This window comes from Myotis davidii, unplaced genomic scaffold (genome assembly GCF_000327345.1).
Source record: "Myotis davidii unplaced genomic scaffold, ASM32734v1 scaffold520, whole genome shotgun sequence".
NCBI classification, from domain to species: domain Eukaryota; kingdom Metazoa; phylum Chordata; class Mammalia; order Chiroptera; family Vespertilionidae; genus Myotis; species Myotis davidii.
Window position 1 is genome coordinate 2,959,619 of NW_006292908.1, and position 19,809 is coordinate 2,979,427.

The window sequence follows — 19,809 nt, forward strand, 5'->3', positions numbered from 1 at the left end:
ATGCATACTTCTGTTTGATTTTTAAAATCACTAAACATAGGAACTATTTGAAGCCATACTAAATTGCTCACCTAGATCATAGACTGTGCCATCACTTTTCATGAATATAGCCTCTTAACTGAGGTTTTTTTTTTAATGCCATTCATCAGTCGTAGATTTATTGTAGATTGCCAGCAGCTAGCAGGGGTGGAGGATACACAGCCACGCCTTCCTGCAGGGAGAGGTGCCACTGGCCCCCAGCAGCATTTACGCGCGTTTCACACAGGGCAGGTCCTCATTTCCTGGGCAGGCAGCTGCACGCCTGAGCCTCAGCTGTGCCCCTCTCCACCTTTGCACAGGGTCCTTGCACCCTTCTAGCACTCTGCCAGGGCAGCAGCTTTTCTTGCAGGTGGTGCATTTGCATCGCTCACACTTGCAGGAGCCACAGCAGGTGCTGGAACCACCAGTAGGACGGGGCTGGGTTCAGGGTCCAGTCCAGCAGAGATGCTCCTGGAGAGGGTGAATTGGCTTCTCCCAGCAACTGGATGTGTAAGGGCATCCTTAAGTGTTTAGATTTTTTTTTACTTTGGGAGAGAAGTATCTACAACTGGGAGATCGCTGATGAATTTTGTTCTGTAGAGGAATGTTATAGTGAGGCTCTTATATGTAGATACTACTACATAGCAGGTAACTGGCATTTCACCTGTTACATAAGGAACTACTTATTGCAGGAACTACTAATTTGTGAAATTAGTCAATTGCTTCTTTAAGAAATGACATTCTTGTTGTCCCTAAGCCATATCCTAAGAATAACAGTGCTTATTTTTTTTGGTAGAAGTTGCTACCTTAACATTTTCATCATTTGAAACATTAGTCTGTGAAAAGAAAATACACTCTGGAACTCAGCTTTTTATTGCATTTCCTAGAGGCCCAGAGCACGAAAATTTTGCAGGGGGTGGGAGGTGGGGCGTGGGAGGGGTCCCTAGCCCAGCCTGCCCCCTCTCACAGTCCGGGAGTCTTTAGGGGATGTCCTACTGGCAGCTTAGGCCCGAGGGGAGTGGGCCTAAGCTGCAATCTGGCCTCCCTCTGCTGTAGGCAACGGGGCCGATCAGGGGAAGGCACTGCCACTGCTGGCCCTCGCAGCCTCCACGGCTTTGTCCAGAAGGACATTGGTCTATCTTGTCTAATTAGCATATTACTCTTTTATTAGTATAGATGAGGTCTTATTAGAGAGATATCTGACTGAAAATTTTCATTTTATTTTTTTGGAGAGGTTTTTTTTTTTTTGCTTCTGAGGTATGCTAAATAATTTATCAAAATCTTTTAAAAATATTTTTATTGACTTCAGAGAGGAAGGGAGAGGGAGAGAGAGATAGAAACATCAGTGATGAAAGAGAATCATTGGTGGGCTGCCTCCTGCATGCCCCCTTCTGGGGATTGAGCCCACAACCTGGGTACGTGCCCTGACAGGGAATCAAACTGTGACTCTTGACTCATAGATTGATGCTCAACTACTGAGTCACACCAGCCAGACTGCCAAAATCTTTTTTTACCAGTAATTGGTATATCTAATTTTAAAGACTATATGGCTATTTTAACTTAATTAAAATTAATTGTAGTTATATATGTGACATAATAGCAGAGAAATCTTTACCAACTTTTCAAATTAATTTGGGTCTTTAGGTAATACTTCATTTCTTATGTGGACTAGATTAATCACAAAAATATTTTCCAGTTTAATTTTTTAAATTCCATGCAATATAACTTTTAATAAGCATAGAATTGGCCATTTCAGTGTGTCTGCAAATGAAAACCATATTTTTCTACTGTTCAACTGATACAAGTTTTTTGCTTTCAGGAAGTTATTTTGTTTTGTGCAAGCCTGTATAAATTGTGTTTGAGGGTTTTAAAAGGTGACATTGTAATTTCTGGTTGTTTTGGTATAAAGAAGTATAATGGCAAGGATAGCAGAATTATTTCTAATTAGGATTGGAGAATCACAAACAGCATTATAGAAGAGGTGACATAGTAGTTGGGCTTGGAGGATTTAATAGTTTTATGACAGGCATTGCTTATGCTCATCCTTTCATCTGGAAAGACATGCATATTTTCGTGACTTTGAGTTTGGAATTCAGGGTACCCAGGGCTGGTGGGAAAAGGGTCTAGGAAAAAAAAAACATCTTAAACAGATTGAAGGGTTTTGATCTGTTTTTAAGGAGGTGAAGCTGTATTGTCAGCTTTGAGGAGCCTGAACATTTAGGATGTGTGGCTGACGGATGGGGCATTGTGATTACCTTCTAGCTTGAGGATTAGGTGCTAGGTGGGCAGTGATGCTGCAACCCAGGGCAGTACAAGAAGATGAGGGCGGAAGTTTGTGGTGGACAGAGATGATTCAAGTTTTGGACAACGTTGAGGGTTACAGGCTATTTTATTTTACGATACTGAGCATATTTTGAAATCTGGGTTAGAATGGGAGTTGAGGCTTGCTCATACGTAATCTTAAACGTCCTTTCCTCTGCTGTTCTTGTTGTCTGCGTTGTTCTATTCTGTTACTTCTGGTTGTTATTTTCATCTGTAGGCAGAATTCTGTACATTGAATTGTGTTTCAGGAATGCTTACGTCATGTGATTGTGGAAAAAGAATGTTGATCTGATCTTCCATTGTCTTGAAGTTGGTGGCAGCAGAATACTAGAGTTTGTGACAAAGAGGGGTGTGTTGGTTTGGATTTGACCCAGAGAGAAGTTTTGCTATTCCAGGGGAATATTTTATTGCTTAGTTTTCCAGCCTTTTCTCTTCTGACTTCCTGTTGAATTATTTTTCTTCTATAGTAGTCAGTTGGTACAAGGTTAAGTTCTAAATATAACATGTTGTCTTTGGTGAGAGGTATTCTAGAATTCTCACAATTCCCTTCTGGTTATTTGTCCCACTGATTTTAATAGTTTATTCTAGCACATTTGGTCAGAAGATTTAGATAAGACTTTGGGGCAGTGCCACACAGAGAAAACATTTTTTAGAACATGTCAGTTTAGCCTTCTCTGTAATTCTAGCACTTTTGTGATTTTCCAGCTTTGACAATATTTCTTTTTGTGTTGTTAATCCTCTCCTGGGGATGTTTTTTCCATTGGTTTTTAGAGAGAGTGGAAGCGAGGGGGAGAAATGGAGAGCCCTTCTTTACAGTGGGGCTTTGGCTAACAAAACTAATGTCAGCATTGTATAAACACATTGGCAACAGTTTTCCTTTCAGTAGTTACTTTAGGGAGCATTAAATATTGTCAAAATTAAATTTTTTCCCCCTATTGTAAATGAGTTCAAATTGGTAGCCCAAAGATATATGGATTCTAAGTTTTGTGTGAGTGTGTGTGTGTGTGTGTGTGTGTGTGTGTGTGTGTGTCTATGTTGTTGTTTTTGTTAATTCTTGCCCAAGGATGTTTTCCATTGATGTTTAGGGAGAGGGAAGAGAGAGGGAAAGACAGAGAAACATTGATGTGAGAGAAACACATTGATTGGTTGCTTCCTGCACAAACCCCAACCAGGGCCCAGGCCGGAATGGAACCCAGGACCCTTTGGTCCGCAGGCCGACGCTCTATTCACTGAGCCAAACCGGCTACGGCTGTGTATGTGTGTTTTTAACAAGGGTGTTGATTTCAGAAGAGTTTGTTCTGAAGTTCTTTCTGATTACTGCTGACGTTGTGTCTGTAGTATTTATAAAAAAGTAGCATTTCAAAAGTCAGTTTGGAAAACAGTTTGTGAGATTGAAGACAGTTGCAGCGTGCACATTGTGCTGTGCAAGCGATTGTGTTGGGATTCTGTCAGTGGTTGCTGAGTGAGTGCCCATTGGGGTGACCTGTAGTAACACCTGCTACTACAGGTGGTGGACCTAGTGAAGTGTTACATTAGATGGCACATGATCTCTTTATGGTGAAGTTACTGAGTTCCTCTAACACTCACATTTAACATGTTCAGTTGTGATGTAACAGTTGGGACCAGGAAGGACAGTATGAAAAAAGTTTTATGTAGAGTGTAGGGTAAATGTTGCTCTATTTTGTACAATTAACATTATCTTTCTTCTAGTCCGAGTGGTAAGAAGTTTAGAAGCAAACCTCAGTTGGCAAGGTACCTGGGAAATACTGTTGACCTCAGCAGTTTTGACTTCAGAACTGGAAAGATGATGCCTAGTAAATTACAGAAGAACAAACAGAGACTGCGGAATGATCCTCTCAATCAGAATAAGGTTGGTGAATTTACTTATGACATCTGTATTCTATTTCAAGAGCTCTCTAAACAACTTTAAAATATAACACTGAGATTTTAATTGTATGTCCAGTTCTTTGTTTTTTCTCCTCTTGCTAAGCATTTTGACTTATAAATCTGATTAATTTTCTGGTAGTGCAATCCTTCCAGAGGAGGAGCCTATGTAAATTGTACACAGTTGAAAACACATTTCAGTATCTCTCTAGGCCAGCATACTTTTTGCATCTTGGGACTATTTACAAAATATTTCTTTGTCGATGTTAATTGTCCACTCCCCTACCCCCGCCCCCTTAAAATAGTTCCTGTTGCCAAAAAGAGGCAGCATTTTAATGTGGCATGTATTCTTACCATATAGTTTATAGTTACCTATTCATTTTCAGGATTATGGTTTGAGAAAGGGGAGTTTTTATTTTGACTTGTTGAGGATAGTGACTTTCAAGAATGTTCTCATCCTAATACAGTGATTAGAGATTTTCCCATTAGCTCTTACTTTTAGGTTTAGTTGATGGTTTGTAGTATAGGATTTTAACAAGTAGCATTTGAATTATAATGCTAATTTAGTTGTATTAATGCACCCAATATCTTTACAAAAGCACCTTTAACCCCACCCCTCCCAAGGGCAACTTATCTTATAACTATTTTTTCTTAAAATTTCTTCCTGTAAATTTCATAGATATGTGTGTATGTGTGTTGCCACCACCATTGTCTCACATGGACAGAAAATGGTGAAGGGAAAGGAAGGGCTTTTCTTCCTAGGGATGTGACTGACGTAGCCCTGCATGCACCTGGGAGCCCCGAGGTGGTGTGGTCCAGGGCAAGGGCTTTGGATCCAGGCCCGTGGATTGATGCCCTGGCTCTGCCACTTACGAGCTCACACAGACCCGGGCAACTTCCTTACCCTGTGATGGCCTCAGCTGTCTCAGTCAGGTAGTAGAGTCCTTCCCTTAGTGAGCATTGTAAGGGGTGAAGAGGAATTTGTATGAAAACATCTCCTCAAGTATTTGACCCATGTTAGTTCCTTTCCTGCCCCCGTGCACCTTTCCACACACTAAGCTACCTCAGTGAGCAGTGCTGCCTGGTAGCCAGTGCAGGAAACTTTCTGCCCAAGCTATTTTCCTCCTCTTCTTTCACTTTTCCTAAAAGGTATGGGGTCTCTGTTTCATATCTCTTTATTCAGAAATCAGCTTCCTAGTTTGTTTACAATAGTTTAATTCCAAAAGCTGTTATGGAGGTTAGACTGCAGTGTTTCCTCGTCTGTAGCCTTGGTTACCTTGCACAGGTTCCCATGGGACATTGGCAGGTACCTTGTTTAGAGAGGCAGGGTGGGAGGGGGGGCTGAAATGGTGTGACTTTAGTTTGATAGTTAAGAAGGTGTTAAGATATGAGAGAGTGGTAGGAGTAGAGGGAGCTCATGTTAGTAAAAGGACCTTGGGTAGTGTATAGGCAAAGCTGGGTGAGTTCAGCTTAAAGAAACTTTATTCTAGGTTTATTTTGCTTCTTAAATATGCTAAAACAGCCTTCTAAAAATTCTAACCACAGTGCTGGTATCTATTGAAGGGGCTCACATATTTATGGAATGAGTGGACCGCTTTCAGACTACCTTGTTATCAGAATCATGGTTAAGCTACCCTAGTGTAATGTGAAGATAAACTTCCTGATGGTTATGATTCACTAAAAACCAAAACCTAATTCGTCTCTTTAGTTTGTGTGCTCCTTTGCGCTCTAGCCGTGCGGACTGCTCCTCCTGCACCGTGGCATGTGCTTTCAAGATTCTGCTTGCTCATGTGCTGTGTCCTCTGCTTGGAATGCGCCCCCCTCCCCCTCTACCTGGCAAGCTCCTCCTCCTCCTCATCCTCATCGTGGCCCAGCTCCATTGTCTCGCCTCTGTGAAGCCTGCCCTGCGCTCTCCGAGCAGAACAGCCCCTTCATTGTGCCTCCCTGGCGCTTTGCTGTTGTTTGTGGTTGTTTGTCCGCGTCAGTACACTGTGAGCTCCACGAGGGCAGGGACCATGTCTTTTTGTGGATTCTGTATGTGTTGTCCAAAACCTAGCACACGGTAGGTACTTAATACATGTTTGCTTCATGTTTATTTGATTAAATATCTACCTCATTCCAGAAGTTGATAGTGGTCATAAATGTTTATTGAATAAATTAATATACTGTACATTTTTTTTGGAAATGCCTTTCATTGTCATTGGTTTCTGAAGATATTCTATTAGTTTAAGGGAAAAAGACTAGAAAAGATTAAGAAATCATCAACATCAAGTTGATATTTGAAGTCTTGAGCGGCTTTCTCAGAGCAACGCTCTGCAAAAGTAGTTTTTGTGCTGATGGGAATGTTGTACCCACCTGCCACATGTGGCTATTGAATGTTTGAAATGTGGCTAGTGTCACTGACTAACTGAACTTTTGATTTTATGTAATTAATTAAAGGTTAAATAGCCACATATTTCTAGTGGCTGCCATATTGGACAGCACAGTTCTTAATCCTCAATAGGTACATAAGAAAAACAGAAACTTTGCTTTGAAAGCTACATGTCATTTTGGCATTTATGCAAGCTTTCGTTTTTCAAAGAGGAGATATTTCAAGGTTTCAGAGATAGTCTCAACATTTTAAGAAGAAGTTTGTTTCTTAAAAAGATGGTCTGTTTCTTTAAAAATTTAATTGGAGAACACTAGGATTGGATAAAGAAGAGTATAGTGATTCTTAGTGTAAGATGGGTTTAAGAAGTCTGGTTTTGTTGCTATAAATTCCTTTTATTTTAATGTTTCAGGTGTGTAAACACTAAACTCAATTCCATGTGTTTCTGGCTCTTAACATCAAAATGTTTATCAATTAAAGCTACAAACTAATAAAATTCAAACTCCCTAACAATATAACATATGATGTATTTTACAAATTCCTTACAATATTTATATGGCATGGAATAAGTTATTTTTTACCTGGGCTTGTCAGTTCTACTAATACCTTTGAAAGACTCGGTTCTTTCACTACATTTCTCTATTCACACCAATTTGATACATTTTGAAATAAAGAGCATCATCTTCTCTTGAATGGAATTCATTGTATAAATCTGTCATTCATTTCTCAAACTATCTCGGTGTATGGTAATATGCAGTTGTGATTATAATTCACACAGCTTTGCATTCTGTATCACTGTGTCCTAGGTAGTCAACCAACAGATCTAGCAGGTACTTGTTTTGAGTATCTTCAACAAAATACTAAAAATAAATTCTTGTAGAGAGTTAATATATCATGGGGACAGCATCTGTAGTTTGAGAAACAAGTGAGCTGCTGCGATGGTGGGCATCCGGTTGGGTATTGGATTCTATAGAATAGGTGCAATATGGAGAACGGGTTAGGAAAAGGGGAAACTGAAGTAGAGAAAGCAGTTTGGGCTGATGTAGTCTAGGAAAGAGATGTCTTGAATGAATGCTATAGCAGGAGGCATGGAAAGGTGTGAGACTCAAGAGAATTAGCACATATAAGTACCTGGTGAGTGGAGGAAGAAGGACTTGATGCCTGCTACAATTCTGGCTTGAGACATTTGGGGCAGTGGTAGAAAAAGCTGCTGCTTTCTTAGAATTTATGTCCAATGTGACTATAAATGATAAACCTACCCTGTTAATTGTTGTCTTCCTTCTACCCCTAGAATGTAAGTTCTGAGGCAGGGATTTTGATGTTTTGTTAACCATTTGTACGCCATAAGTGTCTGTAGACGCAAGTGGCGGACCTTTTTAAATTAAATTCAAAATACCGTGACAGTTAACTGGTTAATGACTGTATACCCTGCATGCAGTAAGTGCCTGACAGATAGTAGGCACTCAGTATTTGTTCAGTGACTGACTGAATGAAAGCTGCCTTAGCAGCAGCAGCACTATACTACATGTGTTACCTCATTTGATCTGTATGAGAATCTTACAGGTAGTTGTTGTTAATCCTCATTTACAGATGAGGAAAGTGACCTTAGGAGAATAGTCTGTTTCTCAGGTTGTGGCATGAATATCTCTTGAGGGCATGTAGTATATGCAGAGCCAGAGAAATAAAATGCTACTTGGATGCATAAGTTTCATTAGAACATTTGGGTAGGTAGAGCAACATTTTTACATTAAAACAATCATGGCTAATTTTTTTAAAAAGTACAAAATTTGCATGAATTTTAAAGATAACATATGTAGATAGACTATACACAATTCGGAACTGTTATACAGTAGCTTTATTTAAAGACAGGCTGAGGAACGTGTTATTTAGAATATACCGTGTAAGCCCCTGCTGTTCCAGCTATGCTGTGTGAAGGCTTTCCCTGGTATCACCACATGGCTGGGTTTCTAGTTGTTTCTGTGTCCTGAACTTTCACATATGTATGCTCCATTTGATCTGAGCATGAACCTGAGAGAGGTACAGGGTCCTTTTTGCCCAGTTCCCTTTCGTAGTCAGTCTTCAGTTTTACTGAAGGGCATGTACACTTCTCACTTATTCACAACACTACCAAGGTACCAAATTGTCTCCAATAAAGGGACAATTTGAAATATTGGTGTTGGTATGGAAAAACGAATGACTTGACAACAGTGAAGTCTTTTTGCTCGCACAATTCTTTGCAACAACATTTACAGAGGACTTAGTGTAGAGGTTGATTATTACAATTTTTGATGGTCCACATTTTGTCCTGTAACTCAAAAGAACTTCAAAAGAATTGAGTGACAGAAGAAAAGTCATTCTATTTACTCATTTATGTGAACGAGGATTCTTGGTGGTACATTAAAAAAAGAATATAAATAGAATTGACACTAACTCTTGACCCATTTTAGCAATTAATAATAATCAAGGCCATGAAGTTATTTTTAAATAACTTCTTAATATATTTATTTGATTTTTCACCTCTTAAGTTTAATAATTATTTGTTAAAATATAATTTATCATTTTTGGCCAGTAATATACAAATAATTGTAATAAACCAGAATAGATTTAGTTATTTTTATCATTAAGAGCTCTATGGTCACAGAAAGTTAAAAAAAATAATTTCATGAGATAAATAATCAATTAAAGGGTTTCAAATTTAAAATAGGAAATAACACTGGGAATGGAATTATTCAAAGAGAAAAAGGAGGGAAATAAAATATATAACTTCAACTTATTCATGTATAAATGGTTGATGGTGGAAATATTTAGATACTGCTGGATATATTTTAAAGTGATGTAGCAGTTTATTAAAGTGTCAGTGTTTAAATACTCCAGTAAGTGGATCCTTTGAAACTATTTCCATTAAAATATGAAATATTCTTGATGTCAACTTTAAAATGTAGGTGGTGTATATATATTTTCAAAACAGTTTTAGGGGTTAGGAATGCAAATAAAATGTTTGAAAACCACTGGTTTATGACATGCACTTTTCACCCACCTCCGGTTATCCTGTTTTCTAGCCTTAATCTAGGGAACTGGAAGGCTGCACACCAGTGTGGTCGCTTTCAGAATCACCTTCACTGTGTGGTCCTTTAAATGTTCTTTTCTTGTTTTTTATGGAAGGTCACTGAGAAAAGAAAAAGCATTTGAAATCTGCTTAATATTTGTTGTGATGTCAAGTGCCTGTAATTTTTTTCTAGATTTAATATCAGGATGGCTTTTGTTTTCTTCATTAATTGGTATACTTCCTCCTTCCTAATTATGATATCTATATGATTTAATCTTTTTTCACCCAGGCCCCAGAAAACACACATCCCTATTTGATGCTCAGCTCTAGTGTCAATTACTATTAACCTTTTCAAAAGGAAATTTTACTCCTTGTCCTTGATTTTCTATTTTTAAAATTAATGTTTACATATTTGTTCTTTCTGAGTGTAAAAGAGCCACCTCAAGATATTTCTTGGAAAGAGATGAAGTAAAAGATTAAAATAAATTATATTCTTGGCACCTAGGGCAATAGAATAGATCCTCAAAATTATTTGAGTTATTTGAATACTTCCAGCCTAGTGTGCACATTATTGTAAAATACATTAAACTTTGATTTGAGGGCTAGTCAGTATACTGAGAAAATTTTTTGTAAGTTAGAAACTTTTAGTTGTAACATTAAAGTGTGTTTTTGCCAGTTTAATTTTATAATTTAAGGAACTTTTCCCCCCTCATATCGAAAGGGAAGATTTCGAATATATGTATAAATAGTTTTAATCTTTGTCCTATCAAAAAGAGTGTTGCCCTTGACATGTTTCTCAGTGGTTAGAGTGCACCCCACTCCCCATCCCCAGGGTCAAGAGCACTTGGATTGCAAGTTTGATCTGTGGCCTGATTGGTGCCAAGGGGGAGGCAACCAATTGATGTGTTTCTCTCACATCAGTCTCTCTCTCTCTTTCCCCTCTCCTTCCCTCCCAGTCTCTCTAAAAAATCAATGAAAAAAATATCCTCAGATGAGAATTAACAAAAAAGAGAGAGTGCGCGCGCGCGCACACACACACACACACACACACACACACACAAAAAGGGTTTGCTTTATAGCTCCTGAGTTTATAGCAGATTGGTAGTTCTCAAAATTCAGACACACAACTGGGCATGAATTAAAAGTGACTGGCAGTTCTGAGGGGAGAGTGGTAATAAAATGTACTGTTTTTGTGAGAGTTTCTGGGAAAACCAGTTAGTCCAGCTTTTCAGATTACATGATACTGTTTTGGAATACAAAATTAATTAGTAAAAAATTCTTTCTTCAGAGCTTTGGAGGCCAATTAAAAGGAGAAAAACTAATAAAAAACAAAAGCTCAAGAGGAAAGTAACAGCACACTCTTGAGTAATCTCTTATACCACTGGGAATGAATTGTCTGTCTCAATGTTAGACAATAGAAGTCAATTGTATATTTTGAATATTTTTAGCCAGCTTTTCTAATTTTTATTTATAGAATCAAAAACATAAGTTAACAAAAAAACAAGAAAAGATCAGTCTTACTATTGTAGCACCAATAGTTTTACGTTGCATGCTTCCTTCTTGTCTGTGGATTCAGAATTGGTAGTTTGGGGTAGTCTTTGCTGCCTCCAGTCATCCTTTGTAACAATGAGAATCCTACTAGCTTGACCTTGTTTGCTCATACAAACAATTGAGGTATACTTTTGTGTCCCCTGATGCCATCTTTGTTCTAATATGAGCAGAATATATTTTTTTATTAAAGAACAATTACAAAACCAAAGGTATTTAGTGATATATACTAATTATAACTAATTAGTGACAGGAAAAGTTCTCCATAAGCATTTATGTGTGGAGCTTCTTTAGGATTGAATATTGATCTATAGAAGGGGTGGCTTCACTAAGGGCCTCAGGATGCTGTCATGAATCAGAGGTGTCACAGAATTACTACCAGGAGAGCTTTTAAAAATACACATTCCCGGGTCTTACACTTTTAAAAATGTCATAGTAAGTGGTTATTTTGCAGCCTATTGGCTAGGTTTGTACAGTTCTAAATAAAAGGTTTTTTTTTAATTCATAAAGATAAGAAAGCTAAATACCTGAGAAATAATATTGTTAGTGTTATTTAAGATGAATATAGCTCATAAAGTTAAGCACATGCAGTGAGAAAAATAATGAGTGAGATAAAGGAATAATGAGCATGCCCAGTGCATACAGAGGAGTGTGTGTTTGAGGGTTGAGGTCGGGGAGGGAAGTGGAGACTCATGTAAATAGTGGATCCAAATAATACTGTAATAATTGTCAGATTAATTTATTGTATGCTTATTTTTCTAGACATCATTTAAGCAGAGGTCACAAACTCCATCCCCACAGGGCTCAGAGAGGTAACACAAAGGGAGTTGTTGAGAAATGCTGCAAGGACCCTTGACACCTCAAGTGGCCAGGCATCGCTAGTTAATCGTGGCCTATTGTGGCTAAATCAAGTCCAGTATTTCTAGATCTCTGAGTTTTAAGCTTGAATTCTGGATTTCATGTGGTCTCCAGATTTGTAGCTCTCAGCTAAATTTATCAAAGACCCCCAAAATGGAGCAAAACACGACTATGGGTTAAACTCGGTTTGTCTGCTACCAGTTTGCAGTCTTTTAGTAGAAATGCAGTTCCGAGGCCCACCTCATACCTACTGAGTCGAATCTCTGGGATTGAGTCCCAGTGGTCTGTGTTTCAATAAACCCCCTGGGTGGTTCTGACGAAAGCTCAAGTTTAAAAAGCACTATTTTGGAGTTCGAAAGTTGAGATTATAATTTTTACATGGATCACTAGTGTAAAGATAAAAGTTCATTGACTATCCTATCATTTATCAAGTATATTTTTATATTAAAAAATAGCAAATGTGTGTTGTTTTTAGATATATATGACCTTTTATGTTTTTTGTCATTATCACATTTTGTTCTTTTTCTTTCTCACTTCCCCTGGCCAGCCCACCCCACCACCCCTTAAAGTATTGCAAATGAACTTAATGGCGATTCTGTGCTTCATTTTGACTTCACTAGAACGCATTTTTCTAAATTGAGTTCTGTTTGCTGGAATTAGAACTTCCATTTCTAATTACCTTTCTGTAAAAGGGGAAGGTTAATTTATGTGGTTTTATGAGAGCCTGGCCTCCTAAAAGCTGACCAGGTTGTTTGTATTTTCATGGCCAAGTACTAGTATGCCATCATTTTCTTCCATTCTCAGAACATAGAAACGACCACTCTCCTGGTTATTGTTCTGAAAGCGCCCCTTCCTTTTGTATAACCCAACTTTAAACATAATCAAATTAATTATGAATTTTATAGAGAGAAGTTTTTTACATTTAAAAGTATAAAGTTTTTATTATGAAAAAAATACAGGGTAGAGCAAAAGTAGGTTTATAGTTGTAAGTACAGGAAACATGAAGTTTATTCTTGTATTTATTGCATTATTTTCCATATGAACAACTGTAAAGCTAATTTTGCCCCACCCTGTATGTCTTACATAATAAAGTACTAAAAATGTCCTTTAGAGTATTTAAAATACTGATTTTGAGAAGTTTGGAATAATCAGATTTAAAGTAGTGGATATTGGATTAATAAGAATTCATCTATGTAATTATATTTCTGTATAACATTTTTTAATGAAAACATGCTTATATCCACAGGGTAAACCAGATTTAAATACAACATTGCCAATTAGACAAACAGCATCAATTTTCAAACAACCAGTAACCAAAGTCACCAATCATCCTAATAATAAAGTGAAATCAGACCCACAACGAATGAATGAACAGCCACGTCAGGTAAGGATCTAATTAGTTCTCCAATTTCAGTTTTCAGAAAATTCTGGTATTTTTAGCAGATATAGTTTAAGTAAATTCTGGTTAAAATGGAATATATTTGGAAAGAAAATTGTTTTATGTCCTAGGCAATTACATGAATGCTGGAGAAGAATGAATAATTCAATATTTAGGTACAATGTTCTAAGAAAAAAATAAGTTAATTCCAAATGAATCTAATATTATAGACTACATTTTTATGCTTTGTGTGGTAATGTACATCAGACTTGATTCTGCTCATCTTAGTTTTTTAAAGATTATCTTTCTAGGGATAGTATTTCCTAAGGGGATGAAGGATGCAGTTTGTGTTTAGTCTAAAAATCTTTTATTTGGAAACTACTTTTTGTTCTGATTTCTTACTACATGAAAGCTATCCCTCCCCTTTTGAAAAACAAACTTTGTAAATATGGTGAGTTGTCCTGTGACTTCCACTTTTGTATAAATTGGATGTATTAGTCTCTTTCTTTATTGCCTCAAGCTGTATTCCACCAGAATCTTTTCTTAGGAAAAAGTGTTATCTGAAAGGCCTCCCTGCTGCTTATAATGCACATAGCCAGGGGAGGGAGTCTTCACTAAATGCTTAAACTTTCCAAGTAATCTTGCTTATTCATTCCCTAATGATGGTAAAAAAAAGTTCAGGTACTTTGTGAATTTTTAGTAGCAATTAGGGTGAGGAAATGGAGGGAGAAACTTCTGTGCATTTTTTTTCTCTCCTTTCTCTGCCTCCTCGCACTTAGGATGAGAAACACTGATTGACCTACACCATTATCTTGTGCTCTCATATTCCCCTTTTAGATGTCTCGCTCCACTTTTTCGTTTGAATTTTGTTTTTTGCTAGTTCCACAAGTGTCTCATCTCCAGGCTTGATAAAGGATTGGGCCAAAACTTTCAGACAGTTGCTCTAGGAGAAACTACATAAAGAAATTCAGTTCCCACATCCTCTGTAGTGTTTTTTCCTCTTCAGGTGAGCCAGGAAAACAGAAGATATTTGGAGCCACATTGGATCAGCATCTTGCTATAGATGTCTCAAGATTTGAAGTTCTAAACTTGCTTTACTGTTGGTCCCCAAGAGATTCAACAGGGGCCATGTAAGTGTATCACATCCAATATAAAAGATGCGTACCTGCATGTGCCTGTAGGCTCTTGTCACCACTTAGGTTTTCTCTGAGCCGTTCAGCTTTTTGTACCAGGCTTTTCCCTTCTGTTTGACTACTGTGCCTGGAGGTAGTTACCAGACTAGTAGGGTTAGTGTTTTCATTACAACAAGCAAGGACTCTGTCATTCTGAACTCTGCCCACCTTCATAAAGCCATTCCCTGTGCTTGTATTCTTTCTTACATACTCTCCAAAGTCTTGAACATCTTGTCCTTTGGCGTTTTGGTGATATTAAAATTGTTTTCTTGTAAAGATTTTTGTTGAAAAATTTGAAAGTATGTAATTTGCTAAGCAGTTTGCTTCAAAAAGCCCAAAAGATAAAGAAAGTGGAATAACTAAAATATTAGTCCCATGTTGGAAATCTGCATTGTCTTATTGAGGACAGATTGTATTTAGTAGATTTTATTCTCATCTTTTCTTTGCCAAATCATCCTTAGTATAATCTACAAACCCAAATATTTTTGTTAAAGACCAATTGAGTAACAAATTATGGTCATTTTAACAGTAATTTAATTGTTTTCTGCACCTAAGTTCATCAGATTTAAAAAACGAGTAAATATATTTGCTGAGTGTTCATTTGGCTATAGAGATATTGGTGACCTAGATTTTTGAAGTTGAAGTAACCAGATCAGTTGCTCTTTATTGGTGTATTGAGTAGTTTCACGTTTACCTTCTTTTATTAAGGTTTTTGAGATTATTCTCAAATGAAAAGAATGTAAAAAAAACACAAACCAAATCCTACCTCCCAAACCCCCCCTTCCCCAAAAAAGCATGTCATTTTAACCAGATCTTTCAGGGTTTATCTACCTTGTAGCTTGCATAGACAGGGAGGGTTAAAATTATTTGGGAGGTTATTTTCTAAGAGTTTGGACTCCCTTTTTATTTTATCCTCATGTCACCTGATAATTTTGGCTGGATATTTTTGATTATTCTAAGATGTTAGTTGTCTTTTCCCTTCTTTATCTTCAACATAAGAATTGAGATAATATTTAACTACTATTTCACTAATGGGATTTCAAAATGTTGGATTGTGCATTGTGCAAATCTGACAAAATAGTAGAGAGGCAACTTTTGTGTTAATGTTTTTAAAATTATGCTTTGTGATTCTGACTATTCCAGTTTAGACTCAAGTTTTTTTAGTAAAGGAAAACTGTTGATTTTAATTGTGTTTTAACATACATATGGCAGATGACTGCTAATCATGTTATTGTTGAGGAGATAGTAAAAAATACATAGGTAAAAATGATTCTTCCAATTTTGCTACCTTTTGTTTAGCTTCATTGAACTAGATTGGTAATATAAATTACCAAATATTCCACTTGGAGAAGTTATTTTGGTCATAGAGTAACTAAATTAGACAATGAGGTTTCTATTTTTGAAGTTTCTGTAGATATAAATGTTTTTATTCTTTAACCATATCATGGTCTCTTAATAAGATATTCAAGCTAGTGGTATTATAATTTTAAAGTTGAATTTCAGACCTAGAACTAGGATTAGATTTTTGTGTCCTAATCGAGGCTCTACCTTGAATAGGTTTGAAGTGCTTAATTTAGATGTGATGCAATCATAGAAGTTAATAACTCTGTCTGATGTAACAGACATCCTATGCCTAGGTCTGGCAGTCTAATTTGAATTCTGTAAAATACATAAATTATGAATTTCTAATGCATTGAGTCCTGGAAATGCTTGAGCTTTAAAAGTACAAATTAGGGTATGTAACCAAATGTGCATTAAACAGAATTCAGCAGAAATTTCTGCCTACAATTAAAATACGCGGTAGAGATGGGATTTATAAAACCTGGTTATGGTAGGGTAACTAGCCAGAGGGTTTTATATATACTGTCATCATATTTAATGAGTGTGCTTGTCTTTTCATTAGTGTAAAAAGAAATCTGGAGTGGGGTGGAGGGAACTCTCTCAGCTCTAAGACTGTTACCCCAAATAGGCCATTGAGATGTCCTTGTTTGGCCCAATATGTAGCTCTAAGACTGTTACCCCAAATAGACAGGCCATTGAGATGTCCTTGTTTGGCCCAATATGTAAAACACGCCAAAGTCTTTTAAATCTAACTGAATTGTGATTTTGCTGTTAAAGGTGTCTTTCCTAGCTTTCTTCTTTCACTATCTGAAAAACTCACACTTCTGTTACTTCCTTATTTCTTTGATGCCGTCATCTTTGATACTTTCTGGTCTCATGCTATTATTCTCTTTTATCCTCAAACCAAAGAAATTTCATCTTTAACCCATTCTTCCTTTTAATTATTAGATTATAGGGTACTGATAGCTTTGGGTGTTTTTGATAGTCTTTGTTGAATATTAATTACATTTCTTACAGAATAGTCACTTTTTTACCAAAAAGTAATTATTTAAATCAGTAAAGTAGATTTAAATCTTCCATTTGATCCTAGATTTTTTCTTTTATTTTGTTTGTTAATTTTTCTTTCAAAGTATATGAAAGTTTCCTTCTTTCCAGAAGTCTGCCTTTTTTAGGATGATTTTTTCCCCAGCTTTATTGAGATATAATTGACATATAACATTGTGCAAGTTTAAGGTGTACAACATGATTTGATACACATATCCATTGCAAAATGATTACCACAATAACATTAGTTAACACATTCATCACCCACATAATTACCATTTAAAAGTATATTTTTATTGATTTCAGAGAGGAAGGGAAAAGGAGAGAGAGAAACATCAGTGATGAGAGAGAATCATTGATTGGCCACCTCCTACATCCCCCCCACCCCCCTGCCCATCCTGGGATCAAGCCTGCAACAGAGGCATGTGCTCTGACTGGGAATTGAACTGTGACCTCCTGGTTCATAGGTTGATGCTCAACCACTGAGCCATGCTGGCTGGGCTAATTACCATTTTTTTGTCATGTGGTGGTGATGAGAACATTGAAGATCTCTCTCAGCAGCTTTCAAGTACACAATGCAGTTTTGATCATTGTAGTCACCATGCTGTACATTAGGTAGCTGGAATGTATTCATTTTATAACTGAAAGTACCCTTTGGCCAACATCCCCCACCCCCTATCCCCTGACAGTCACCAATATACTCTCTGTTTCTATGAGCTTAGCTTTTTTTAGATTCCACATGTAAGTGAGATCATACAGGATTGACTTCCTTCACTCAGCATAATGCCCTCAAGGTTCATCCATGCTGTTGCAATGGCAGGATTTCCTTCTTCTTTTTTTTATGACTGATAATCGTGTGTGTGTAGCTCACGTTTTCTGTATCTATTCATTTGTTGATGCACACATAGATTATTTCCATGTCTTGGCTTTTGTGAATAATGTTGCAGTGAACATAGGGGTACAGAGGAACAGATGCCATGTTCTGTGCTACTTAAAAGCATGATTCTGGGTGATGTTGGAAAGCTGTCATGTAGAAAGGGTCAAATAAATAGGATAGACAGTGCTATAGGTGTTCAAGAGGGTGAGGTTACTATAGCTAGGAGGTTTGGAGAAATCTTTAGGAAAGATGTGGGAATATGCTGAACTGTACAGATTGAATGGGATTTAGAAAAGCAAATGCGAGGGAGAGGACATTCCAGTTAGGGAAAGTAGTGTGCTGAAAGCTGTTATATGGGAACTAGAGGCCCGATGCATGAAGATTTGTGCAAGAAAGGGCCTTCCTTCCCCTGGCTGCCGGCACCGCCTTCGCTCTGGCCAGAGCCGCCTTTCCGCCTTCCCATGCCGCCCAGAGGCCCGGAGCAGCTGGGGCGGTGCCTGAGTATGCAAATTGACCCGCCATCTTTGTTGGGTTGATTTGCATACTCACGCCTGATTGGCTTGGTGGATGTCATGAAGTTACAGTCATTTGCATATTTCTCTTTTATTAGTGTAGATGAGCAAGGGATGAGGAGACAAGTTGGTTAGAGATCAGGGTTTTCATGGGAAGTAGTGGGAGCTGAGAATGTTGTCAAGGGTTTCCTTAAATAGCAATCTTTACAAAAAGTTCTAAAATATTATTTGCTTTACTTTTAAGAGAAAAAAATTTGGAAGAGATAAATAAAAGAAAAATACTCATAATTCCTTTTTTATAATATAACTAGAGGCTTGATGCATGAAATTTGTGTAAGGGGCTCAGCCCCTGCAGTCCCACCCTCTGCCCACTGGTCATTTTGGAAGGTTGTTCTGCTGTCTGGTCTAATTAGCATATTAGCTCTTCATTATATGGGATTACAAGAGAATTTTAGCATTTTATAGTCTTTCAAGATTTTAATGCTTCTTTTGAAAACATCATAAATATATGCATACTTTAAAAATTTTTACCTACTATTACATTATATGCATTTTATCCATGCTGTATATAATTTGCATGCATTGTTCTAACAACTGTGTTGTGCTAACATGATTTACTTAACCATTTCCATATTATTTCCAATTTTTCACTATTATAGGTAGTACTCTAATGTGTATCCTTATGTATACATAAAAGTTCCTTCCTATGTTGTACAGTGTTTCCTTGGTAAATTTCCAAAAATATAATTAGTTGACTATTAATGATTTTTGAAACCTTTTTATTTGGTTGTACCCAAATTAAAAGTCTATTGAAAAGTCTTGTTCATTCAGTTTCAGCTTTCCTTCTGTGGCACTGAGTAGTACAATACTTTTTCTTTTTGGTAATTTAATTTTAAATTTGCATTTATTTGAGTAGTTGTGAAGTTGAACAGACTAAAGCATTTGTTCTAAATTTTGCAATTCAGATTTGCAAAATTAAGCTTTCTTAACATTTGAACTCAATCTATACATTTACTTTTCCCCATAGAAATTTAAACTCCAATTTTGTCATCAAATTTAAGATGACATGAAGTTAGTCAGTTATAATGGATTATGCTTTGTCTTATTTGATACTTATTGCCTTCAAGTAATATATATATATGTCTAATATGCAAAGTGTCCCTTCAGGAGTTCGACTCACCAGGAGGAGTTCAATTGCTTGCTATGACGTGCACTGACCACCAAGAGGTGGCGCGGAACGAAGGAAGGCCCCAGCCAGCAGCTAGCAGCCACTAGGGACCCTACTTGTGCATGAATTTTGTGCACTGGGCCTCTAGTCTTATAATAATATTAATACCTTGCCAAAACCGGTTTGGCTCAGTGGATAGAGCGTCGGCCTGTGGACTGAAAGGTCCCAGGTTCGATTCCGGTCAAGGGCATGTACCTTGGTTGCGGGCACATC

General features: G+C 37.2%; 1 protein-coding gene across 2 annotated transcripts in view; it reads left to right on the forward strand.

Moving 5' to 3' along the window:
- Positions 1-4,027: 4,027 nt before the first annotated feature.
- MBD2 (methyl-CpG binding domain protein 2) overlaps positions 4,028-19,809 on the forward strand; it is a 33,953-nt gene continuing 18,171 nt past the window's right edge. Inside the window, exons 1-2 of one of the 2 annotated variants that reach the window (XM_015565689.1) lie at positions 4,028-4,210; positions 13,291-13,428. In XM_015565689.1, coding sequence (XP_015421175.1) covers positions 4,145-4,210; positions 13,291-13,428 — 204 coding nt within the window. In that variant the 5' untranslated portion in view covers positions 4,028-4,144. The remainder of the gene's footprint in view (positions 4,211-13,290; positions 13,429-19,809) is intronic. The other variant, XM_006766400.2, reaches the window with a different exon arrangement.